General features: G+C 40.3%; 1 protein-coding gene and 1 non-coding gene across 3 annotated transcripts in view; both read right to left on the minus strand.

The window, feature by feature from the left end:
• Eif4e (eukaryotic translation initiation factor 4E) overlaps positions 1 to 4,617 on the minus strand; it is a 41,351-nt gene extending 36,734 nt beyond the window's left edge. For both annotated transcript variants that reach the window (XM_074041413.1, XM_020174899.2), the window contains exon 1: positions 4,469 to 4,617. In XM_074041413.1, the coding sequence (XP_073897514.1) occupies positions 4,469 to 4,486 (18 nt within the window). In that variant the 5' untranslated portion in view covers positions 4,487 to 4,617. The remainder of the gene's footprint in view (positions 1 to 4,468) is intronic.
• Positions 538 to 666, minus strand: LOC141411251 (small nucleolar RNA SNORA30/SNORA37 family). Its single transcript, XR_012436056.1, has one exon. It is a non-coding gene; the product is annotated as a small nucleolar RNA SNORA30/SNORA37 family (small nucleolar RNA).
• Positions 4,618 to 12,017: the final 7,400 nt, after the last annotated feature.

Below are 12,017 nucleotides of genomic sequence, written 5' to 3' on the forward strand. Positions count from 1 at the left end.
TGGGTTTAAAAGGTCATTTTCTTTTAAGTTAGTTGCTTAAATCCATATCCCTGAAAATGCAATAATGGTTAGGCTTGCCATGATTCAACAAACTCACTGAATGCAATGTGACTAAACTTTAGCTTTGCACTGCTTCTATGGAATAATGTATAAAAAATTCCAATTGGAAAAAAAATACTTTGTTTCTGACTACATTCTCAGGTTCTGGAAGAGCCTAAAATGACTATCAGTAGATGAAATGATCTTTTTTTTCCTCCAGAGATCATTAGGGACTTTTGGAAAAATGTGATTTCTTTTTTGCTTTTTGGCAAGGACAGGTAGGAATATCTGAGGGTAGAGGGTCAGAGGCTTTGCATTTCTTACTCATGGTCAAGGAATGATAATCAAAAGGCAGCTATGTAAATTTCCCAGCAGAAAAAAAGGTATGTGTATGCATGGATATGCTTGCAGGCAACATACAGGAGTATTAACCTTATCTACTTCTTTATAATTGACAAAATGACATCTCTAAATAATGCATTTATTTTTTCCTTTTTTCTCTGTTCCACTGAGTGACAGCTGCCTCTGGTACAGTACCAGGGGCAAGGATCCAATCAAGGGTTTTCTCTCAGCACCAGCTACCAAATCCTGCCCCACTGCCTAGGGGAGGACCTGTTAAAGTGCCAGTGAATACTGCATTTAAAACAATCAAAATCACTTTAAGATCTTATTCCCATCTTTCAGCTAGACTTAGAAATTTCAATGTTCCCAGTCACAGAGACATTAAAACGAGACTATAATACATACTAATTTCTACTTCTCAAAAATCTCTTTGATGAAGAAGGTACAACTGACAACATAACAGAAGATTAAGGAAAATTTCCAATGGTAGCAGGAAGTAAAAGTAGCAATTATATTGCTAGAACAATGGAACTCACAGGAATATTTGCACATCCCTTATTAAGTCCAGGACTGCTGGTATTTCTATTATAGTCTTTTAACTTCTATAAACTAAACAGTATTTCATTAAGAGTTATTTACCCACAATTTTCTTTTAAAATTGGATTAAGCACACCTAATTTCTTTACGTAAGATTCTCTGTGACTTTAGGATGTAAATGGTGTATTTATATTGAATTTCTCTAAGCAAAGTAATTGTACATATTAACTCAGAGTATAAAGTGAAGTGAGTTTTGGAATATAAATACCAGAAGCAAATTTATTTCATTTAGTAATGAAATTTGATATAATGGGTTTCATTAAAAAACCTTATTGATTTGTAAAGTCTACTTGTCAGTCAAGTTTTTTTATTGACAAATACACTGAATTTTGTAACATAACATTTATCACATTGGTTCATTTATGAAATTAATGTACAGTTTAAAAAATTCAAGATACTATGTGAAAACAAGTAAAATTATAAAGATTCACTTAACTAAAATCGAAATTAGGCTATCACCATTACAATCAAAAGAAAAAAAAGAATATCAAATGAAGCTAAAGAAAGCTACAAAAAATTAATAGTAACTAATATTCTATAAATAATGGGGTAAAAGCTACAAAGAAACGTGCCACTGGAGGTACAACAGCCTGGGGAAAATGCCTTGCCATCTTCACTAATGCTGATTTTGACCTAGTCACAATTCAAATGCCAATAGGATAAGAGTACTGTTTGTCCCAATGTTCAAAATTTTGCTATGTAATCTGTAAAGAAGTAAAATGCGTCCCTCCTTATTTTTCCCTTCAAGTTTCTCAACAATTTAATGTCTGTAAGCTATATCTTTGCTTTTTTGGTTTTGGGTGATACTGGTGTTTGAACTCAGGGCTTCATGCTTGCTGGACACTTTACAGCTTGAGTCACAGTCCTGTAAGCCATCACATCTTAAAGTAACTAAGCTCCAAGCACTTAAAACCACACAATATCAAACTGAAAATGACTTGTTTTATATAATTTCCATAGCTAAAAACCACGAAATGTCTATAAAAGAATAAGCAGGAAGACTCCATGGCTCTTAAGAGCTTGTGATTATACACAACACAAAAACATTACAGAAACTCACAAGCTCGCTGAAGTACAATGAGCAAATACGATTTTTACAGGCTTCAGGAGACTACCTCAATTGCAAATCAGTACTAATCAGTTGCTTTAGGAAAAAAAAAAAAATCAACTATTTAAAACTGCCAAGGCCAGCTCACTGATACAGTGCATGCTTAGTTTGCTCAAGGCCCTGGGTTCAGCCTACAACATCAAAAATAAGTAAATAAATAAATAAATAAATAAATAAATAAAAACTGCCTAAAAGAATTCTACATGATTAGTCTGTAGACACAGGTGCATTAAAAGTATGAAATATTTGTATTTCTTACTAATAATGAGTACTGTTATTTCACATACATCCCCAATCCAAGTGTCTGCCTTCACCTATTTGAGGTTTTTAAGTTTCTGCCTTAGAATTAACACACTATCCAAATCTCTGGGTCAACACTAGAACAAACATTATCAGTGACCACAACACTGGGAATTAAGCTTCTTAAGAGTTTACAATGAACAAAACTCCGAAACACATTTTATATTACTTTGTATCCTACAGAGCACTTGGTATTCCACCCTAAAAAGCTATAAATACTTATAGACTCAAAATAGTCTACAGTTCTAGTTTGTGTTGCCAAATACAGCTTTGCAAAATCCAAAGGACCTAAATGTTACTCAAACTCAGGGAATATACTGTTGTTTTACTGGTTAGAGAATTTTAGCTTCACTTCTATTACCTACCCTGTGTAATGTTTTTTTCCTGACACTGGTATAGAGGGGAAAAGCAGATTTAGTCAAAAAGTGGACATCAGAATTTATCAAAGGGGTTTTAAGCTTAAATTCAAACATTTATCTTTCGTTGTTACCCTGACATTGAGGTTCTAAAGTCAATTTGATAGCAACTTAAATGGTTTCGCAGTCAACCTAATTTCCAGAAAAATAAAACTGAACAAGTAATCAAACAGAAATTTGCTTAAATTCTGTCTACATTTTGCATCAAAGTAATAAAAGTATGCCAGCTTGTAGTCTGTATAAAAGTTTCTAAAGTAGTTTTAAAAATATTTTTAAAAAAATCAAAGCAAACTGGCAAACAATTACCAAAATCAGAAACTACCACGAAAGGATACACAAAAATACCTGGCAAGGAAGATCTAGAATTGTATCCAGAGTGTCGAAGATTTTCTGGATGCTAAAATACTCCACTGTCCAAAAAGGGTAATAAGATAGGCCCCAGAAGTTTCAGTGGGCAGTGATGGCAAACCCAAACTACCTACTGCCTTAGGGGTAACTACCAACTTTCTGCCCTGAGAGGAGCTTGCTCCGATTAAGTTTAAAACAGTGCCTAAACCGAGAGGAAAGCAGTGTAGCATGGATAGAAAGAAAAAAAAAATCAATTCGAATGGAAAGGTAATCTTAAAGGTTAAGTTTCTACTTCCAATCAACTGCGCCCTAAACGTCTCCCAACTACAGAGACGCAGCAGAAATGGACCCACACCCGCTGGCTCTCTCCGCGGCGTGCGCACTGCGCCGACAGGACGAATGAATGGGAGACAGGCGCGTGTGAAATGCAGCAGGTCCGGCCGGCAACCAGACCCGCGGCCGCGATCGGTAGGCCTCGCTCCTCCCCCTTCCCTCCTCCATGACAGCCCGGTCCCAAGCATGGAGGGGCGAGGACAATGTGATCCCCCTTCTCGCCACCACCACCATCCTGGCCCTACCCGAAGAGCTTCGCCGCGCGGCACGCGGGTTTCCTCCTCACTCCAAACCTCTCTCGCCTCCCCTGCCGCCAAGCCCGGCAGCTCTGGGGCGCGCCGGAGTAACATGCGCTCGCCCCTCTCGCCTCCCCTTGGCGAGGTCGAAGCTGCTCCGCGCGTGCCGCCGCTGCGCTCCCGCCTCACCCACCCTCCAGCACCGCGCGCCCACCGGCTCCCGGCCCACCGGTCTACTGAGGCCCCGCGCGAGCCGGGTACGCGAGCCCCTGGGCCGGAGCGCCAGGGCCAGGGAAGAACGGAGGGAGAAGGAAAGGCTACCCCGGGGCTCCCTCCTCCATCTCATTCCAGGCCGGCTCACCGCCTACCCTCCCGCAGATCCTGGTGCCCGCTCCGAGCCGGCCCCACGCCCCTTCCTGTCACGAAGACAATCCCCACATCCCAGCCCCAAGCCACCATCACCCGCCACCCCGGTGGACACCTCTGGGCTCCACAGGAGGCGCCACGCCGCCCCTCCCCCACCCTCTCCCCCAGCCCTCCGGCCCCCACAAGAACGTGTGCGCTACACGCCGCCGCGGCCAGCCTCCGGGGCACCCGCGGTTGCCCGCGAAAGGTCAGGCCCAAGAAGAGGGGGAGGGGGCGGCAAGAGGTGGCGTGCGCGCCAGGAACGCCTGCCCGCGGGGTGCCCGGGTACGAAGGGAGACGGAGCGCGGGGAACCTTGGGGGTGGGGGCCACAGGCAATACTCACCGGTTCCACAGTCGCCATCTTAGATCGATCTGATCGCACAACCGCTCCTGAAGGGGGGGTGAGAGGAAAAAAATGAGATTCAAACCGGATTGGCCGGAGGCTGTCCACGTGACCGGCGTGTCCGTTTGGATCTGGGGGCGCCTGCGCGAGACTGCGGCTGCGTGGATAACAAGAGGCTTCTGGGAACTGGAGTCTCTCCTTTAAAAAAAAAAAAAAAAAAGGCTGGTCACGTGGTCGTTGGGCAGGGTGCGCTGTTCTTCGCGCCGGGGACACCGCGTGCTGCAGAATGGTTTTTTAGCTCTTCCGCCTGGGTCGCACTTACTGCCGGGCATACCTACGGCGCCCTTCGTCACCCAGTCCTCCCATCGTTCCCAAAGGTTGCGAACTGCAAGTTCAGCACACGCAATAGGGCTTCATTTGTTTAGCTGAGGTCCTAGGACAAGTTGCTTGTGTGTTTATTTAGTTTTCTTTTGACCTCCCACCATTTTAAGTTTCAAAAAGAGGCAGCGATGGATAGTCGTTCAAGCAGAAAGCGCTCCCCCCTATCCCCCAGCTCCGCTAACGCTGGCGGCCTCTGGTTGCCATCACTGCCAAGGCGATGGGCGGAACCGCCCACGGTACCCACTTTCAGGGGCTGGGGGAAGGGGGAGGCGCCCACGAGTTTTTCTGTTCGAATGCTGAGATTGAGACCTCAAGGGTAAATCTTGCTGGAAGTAAGGCTTATTTGAAAGTTCCGTCCAGTCGGTTCCAGTATTCTGCTTTAACGTGAACGGAAAGAGCCTAGGTCCAGGTGCCAGCCAGGGAAGCCACTCTGGGCTCCGCTGACTAAGCCCTGGACTGACGGTCAGGAGTCGTTAAGCCGGGTCAACTATGACTCGACGTTGACTCATTCTCCTAGGTCGAGTGACTTAATCATTCAGGGTCTCAGCTTTTTCATTTATGAACCCGAGGTGATGGTACACTTACCTCACAAGGGTGTGCTGCGGTAATGACAGTCACCAGCTTTGAAAATGCATCAGACTCTAAATGCTGCATAATAAGCAATCGCGTGCCTTCCCAAGGATCAGCTGCTTCCCTGCCTTCTTCCTAAGGGTCAGCTGCTTCCCCTGCTGGGTTTTAAACAATGTTTTTAAGTTTTGTTTACTTTGTTACATTATGATGTGCACCAATGCAATTTTAAAGTCTCATGACACCCCCTACCCACTTTTTTTTTTCTTTACAGCTTGTAGCTGCCAAACAGAGGCTTGAATGTTGAGAAAATTATGTTCCACAACAATCACTGGCAATTAGAAATTTGTCCCCGCGCTGTCATGCTACATTTTCTTTCCTTGTAAGATAGTATGCTAACATTTCTCAAGACAGTGTTATTCTGCACAGGTTGGTTATTATATACAACAGACATGAAGCAATCTAGCAGAGTGCTACCATAAGGTTCTAAAGAGGAGGACCCAATCTCACTTCTCTTTCCCATGCTTTTAAGAATGTTAACACCAGGAAAAAACTGTGTAAGCAAACTGCCTGTGACTCCCTCCTTATGTTGTTCTGGTGTCCAGAGCTGTGTCATAGCTATTATTGAGTATATAATGGATGCTTGGGTTGACTAACACATAATTGAGGCTCTGCAAGAGCTCACAGCCATTGCCATTTCATATGTTTTGGTTTAGCAGGGTGACAGAGATGATTAATGAAAGCTTTGGTCTAGTCAGCTTCCCTCAAGTCGATTCTAAAGTAGATGGAATTCTAAAAAACAACAGATAGATGGATTTCTACTTACAGAGACTCTTGCACTATCCAAAGTAGTTACAGTTGATCTCCTTGATAGTCTCTGCTTGTTTAAAGTGATATCTGGTTAACATCTTTGAAAAGCAAAGATGTCCTATTTTCATGAAGTTGCTAGATAACAGAGCAAAAACCAACCACATGGCAAGGAAATACCCATGTGGGACTGAAAGCAAGTGATACTTTTAACTTTTTTCAAAAAATAGCTTTCATTTTTATTAAGTTTTTCTTGATCAGTGCCCTCTTCCCCATCAATTTAGATTTATACTTTGGACTGGGGATGTAGCTTAGTGGTAGAGTTGCTGGAGACCCTGGATTCAATCCCCAGCATGGCCCTCCCCCTCCCCCCAAAAAAAGGCTCATAATGTCAACAATACTTATGTAGCCACTCTTCTTAATAATTTGATTTTTCTCCATTTTTGTATATGTGCTTTATGGCATATTCATTTGTCTCTCCCTAATATTGACATTGAGATTCTACCATATCAAAGATCTTTGTAAATTGTATCTGTGTGTTATTGACTAATTTCACTGCTGCCTTTTTTTTTTTTTTTTTTTGAGACAATTTCTTGCTGTGTTTCCCACACTGGTCTCAAATTCATGAGCTCAATCAGTCCTCTTAATTCAAACCCCAAACTAAGTGGTGGTAGAGGCATGGGCCACCATGCTCGACTCCATGCCAACAACAGAAATTTTATATCTTATTCATTAATTCACAAAAATACATTTATTATCTTACTACTATATGCATATACTTAAGAAAAATGTTTAATTAAAAACTATTTATGAAATGAGATATGGTGTTGAAATGCTATTCTATGTGATCAAAATGTCTAGTATACATATAACTGGTATGGTCCAGCATAGCATCAACATAACTATTACTTATAAGCCTGAGATGGTTGGCCTTTTCTCTACATACTGTATTCTTCAAGCTAGTATGTTACTAGTCTTTATAGATGTAACTCATAGTAACATCTATATATTTGAAGTCATAGTAAGACTTCAAATAACTTGATACAGCATATTAATAGCTTTTATTATATACTTAACTGTCTTCAGAGTTTTATTTCACTTTTCTAGATAACCAAAGTCATTGTTTTGCTGAACTTTTCAACCACATTCAGAGTGAGCATATCTGTCATGATCTATCCAAAATTGTTATTGCCCACTGTCTAGGGTTTTTGTTGTTGTCATTGTTTGTCTTTTAAATGGACTTTAGAATTGTAACCATTATGTTTAGATTAGGTGCTTTTCTTAGTCTCTGACCAATAATAAGCAAACATTTTTCTTAAAATAAGAAGGTTTTGAAACTGGAGGCATGGTTCAAGTGGTAGAATGCTTACCTAACAGGTGTGATACACAAAGTTCAAATCCCAATACTGACCCCCCTCCAAAAAAGTAAAAGAATGAATGAAAAAGAAAATACCAGGATAAGTAGTCTTTTAAATTACAACTATATAGTTCACTATTTAAGAATATGAGCTCTGGTGTTTAACCATCATAATCCCAATTCTTTGTGACCATAGGCAGGTTGTTTAGCCTCTTTGTGCCTCACTCTTTTCACAGGTTAGATGGTAAAGTAATATCATTTGTCTTGTATAGTTAATGTGCAGAATAATGGGCCAGTTTCTGTAACATGTTTGGAATAATTCTCAGGACACAATAGGCATTCAATGCTACCTATTACTAGCATGATGAAATAGTATGTTGATATAAATTTTTTATTTCTCTTTTTAGTGAAATGTGATATGCTTAAGAATTATTTTATTCAGAAAACCAACCTGAGCCTATTATCTTTGAGGGTATTCTAAGCTTCTACATACTCAAAGTCAACTAACATTGACTGACTTCCTATAACAAATCAAGTATTTTTCATACTGATTACTTCATTTGACTTTTACAATTATGTGACTTAAATATTGTCACCCCTAGTTTAGATAAGCAAGCAGTTCAGTAATGTTAGGAGTTGTGTTCACATCCACACAGACAGCAGTGAACTGGAATCTAAACCCAGTTTTCTTGACTTCAAGATGTGTTCTTCGTTACTGTAGCTACTTTCCTATGGTAGGGGCCTCCGCATGCCTCTTACTTCTAATTCCAAGTTCACTTGAAGAACTGACAAGAAACCATCCTGAAGTACTAAGATAGTAATGGGAACCATGTAATCAGTGAAGGATATTTAAAGGGCACAGGAAGCATAAGCACTTCCTCCCTGTACTGTAAAATCTGGTTGGTATACTAAGTCATAGAAATATAAATAGTTTAGTATCCATATAAAGAACTGTGACTAAGAACCAAAAGGATTCAGCTAACAAGCACCACAGGAGCACTCATTCACATAATGCATGACACAGTCACATAATTGCTTCCCCTATTTCATTCAAGTCTCTGTTCCAGTGTCATCTTCTGAGGGAAGCCGTCCTTGACAACCCAGTCAAAATTAGCATCCCTATTACTCTGTCCCTTACCCTGCTTTATTTTCCTTCAGTGAACTTCATAACCCTCATTCTAAATTTGGTATTTTATAAATCATCATTTAATTAATTGTTGATTGCCTCCCCTCCTAAAATGTTAGCTACTTGATGATTTGTAGGTAAATTGCAAGCAAATAGTCAAGAAAAAAATGTAATTTTTCTTGCTATATTAAGTAGTTTTCATGTACTGTAGTACCTTCATTTTATCTTTAAAATAACATTCTGAAGAAGATCTACCCAATTTTTCAGATTAGAAAGGGCTCTTAACCACTCTATATTAATGATTTAATTGTATTTGAAACGTGTAACAAAAAAGATCATTCTCTGAAATAATGCAAAAGAAATAATCTGCAGAAAATATCTGAAAAACTCATTTAAGTAGTATGTTGGGCCAAAAATAAAGTACTTTTTATATTGGGCCAAAAATAAAGTACTTCCTAAAAATGAACCTAATGTACCTCACAAAATTGTGAAGATCTTCACTGGAATTTTTTTTTTGTGCTACTAGATATTGACTGTTAGGCAAGCACTCTACCATTTGAACTATGTCTCCCCCCAACCCTTTCATTTTTGAGATAGGGTCTAGTTAACTTTGTCAGGGTTGGCTTCAATTTCCTGCCTCTATTTCCCAAGTAGCCAGAATTACAGCTGTGCACCATCACTCCCAGCTGGCTCCTGGCTTTGTTTTCAATTCTAGATCAAATTGGGCAACATTTCTTTCTACAAAAATAGAATGGATGTTCTGATGAGCCAAACAAAGGAGTTTGCTTTTTAGACAAAGAAAGGCTATCCAAAGTAGAAACAAACAAAAGTCAATTGGTCATTTCAAAGTTACTTTCCTTGTGAGATACAGACAGAATAATGACTGATTAACATCAGTTTATTTCAAGCTATCTTTTTTTCTTTGGTGGGATTGGGGTTTGAACTTAGGCCTTTGCGCTTAATGCTCTACCATCCCAGGCTTTTTGTTTTGTCTGCTTCTGTAATTATCTTCTTTGAGTTTGACTAAGGGAAAGCTACCACTGTGAACTGGATTTTCTGTGTGTTCTGAGATTGTGATGACTAACACAATCTCAGATGCCATCCTATGGGAATTCCCAGGACTTGCTGTATGCCTTTCTTTCTACTCCAATTGTATCATTGGAGACCCTGTAAATTAAGATTTTTTTTTTTGAAACCCTCAGGGCTTCATTCTTACAAAGCAGGTGCTCTACTGCTTGAGTCATACCTCCAGTCCATTTTGATCTGGTTATTTTGGAGATGAAGGCTCATGAACTATTTGCCTGGACTGGGCTTGAACTTCAGTCCTCCATATCTCAGTCTCCCAAGTAGCTAGAATAACTGGCCTGAGCCACTGGTGCCAGGCTCTTTTTTTTTTAATTATAGTTTAATGTATTTTCATGGCAAACTTATAAGAAGAGCACAGAAGACAAACACCACTAGATTTATGTCCTAGTGCATAACAACTCACATGCAGAACAACTCACAATAGAAAAGTATAATGAATTATTGGAATCTATGGTATGATAAGAAAAAATGCTACCAACACCATTTAGTTGCTGTCAGTAAGAAATTTTCTTATTTAAAAAAATCCAAATGTTGGCCTTGTTCAGAAAAAAATTAGCAGGTTTATTTATAATTGTAACAAAGTTACACTACAGAGTTGAACTATTACAATTTGTTCACTAAGGGCCAGGTGCTAGTGGCTCACGCTTGTAATCCTAGCTACTCAGGAGGCAGAGATCAGGAGGTTCGTGGCAAATAGTTCATGAGACCCTATCTTGGAAAAAACCCATCAAGAAAAGGCTGGTGGAGTGGCTCAAGGTGTAAGCCCTGAGTTCAAACCCCAGTACCACACACACAAAAAAAATTTGTTCACTAAATCTTTTTTTAATTGCAGTAATGCTTGATCCATCAAGCATTACATCAGCCTCTAAACCTTTATTTTAATTTTAGAATCTGATAGACATTATGTGTTCAGGATATTGCTTAAAAACATGGGATGTGCTATAAAACTTCTGAGATAAACCTATGTGTTTCAAAGAACTAATGGAAAACCATGGTTGCAGTTTTATTAAACTAAATAATAAAATGATGGTAGTAATACACCAAGAGAGCCTGTTTTATAGCTTTGAAATGATTTTAAACTCTTACATAGGGCTGGCAGAGTGGCTCAAGTGGTAGAGCTCCTGCCTAGCAAGCATGAAGCTCTGAGTTCAAACCCCAATACTGCTAAAAAAAAAAAAGAGAGAGAGAGAGAGAAAAAAAAACACATATAGTTTGCTAGGTGAGTGATATGTGTTTTGCGGTAGTAACAATTTGGATTATACTCCTCCTTCCCTCAGGAATGTGACATCATACCTTATCAGACCCCAAACCCCATATGTAAGGTATCTAGGGCTTGCCTTCATGAATGGATTAACTCATTCATTCAATTAATGAATTATTCAGTTAATGTTTATCTCAAGAATAGGTCTGCTATAAAAGCCAACTTGGCTAGATCCCTGTCTAGAGACATGTAATGTCCTCTGCTGCCTTGGGGATTCTGCCACCCATCATGAAAGCCATCAGCCCTTGACCTTGGACAAGACCTGTAAGACAAAATAAACCTGGTATTGTGGTGGTGTTATTAGCAACAGAAAATGGACAAAGATACGCAAGAAGTATATGCTTGGAGCCCAGGAAATCCAGTAGGGTGTCTCTTGATACTTCCTTGCCCAATTTTGATGGCAAATGGACAAATATGGAAACTCTTATCATAGAAGGACATGACACTCAGGGCATCAGTCCCCTATGATAGGATCTGAGCTACACCATGGGGTGAGCTACCAAGACTAACACAGCTGCTGTCAGCAGATGAGACTCTTTAGTAGGTAGCGTCTTCAGAGGAGGGAAATGATGGTGATCATCCACAGCCAGCCCTGAGATCAGCACTGTGGAAGTAGATGCCATGCCTTCTACCCATCTTGCACTCCCAAATTTCTCCTAGGAAGTAGGTCTGTTGGAGTCCAGGAGAAGCTGTTCCAGAACATATGGGAAGACGTTGCATCTGAGCCATTTAAGGAACAAACTGCTGGGAACTTTCCAATAAGCCACCACGATTCCCCTTCAATGAGCCAATCTGTGTCAGAGTCTACTTTCCAGGGAATACAACCAGCAACAATCAGTAGATACACACACTATTTCTTAAACACTTACATTTGTCAAAAAAATAAGTATTCTTTATGGCTGGGGGTATGGCTTAAGAAGTAAGAGCGCCTGCCTATCAAATATGAGGCCCTGAGTTCAAGTAC

This window comes from Castor canadensis, chromosome 9, assembly GCF_047511655.1.
Source record: "Castor canadensis chromosome 9, mCasCan1.hap1v2, whole genome shotgun sequence".
NCBI lineage: Eukaryota > Metazoa > Chordata > Mammalia > Rodentia > Castoridae > Castor > Castor canadensis.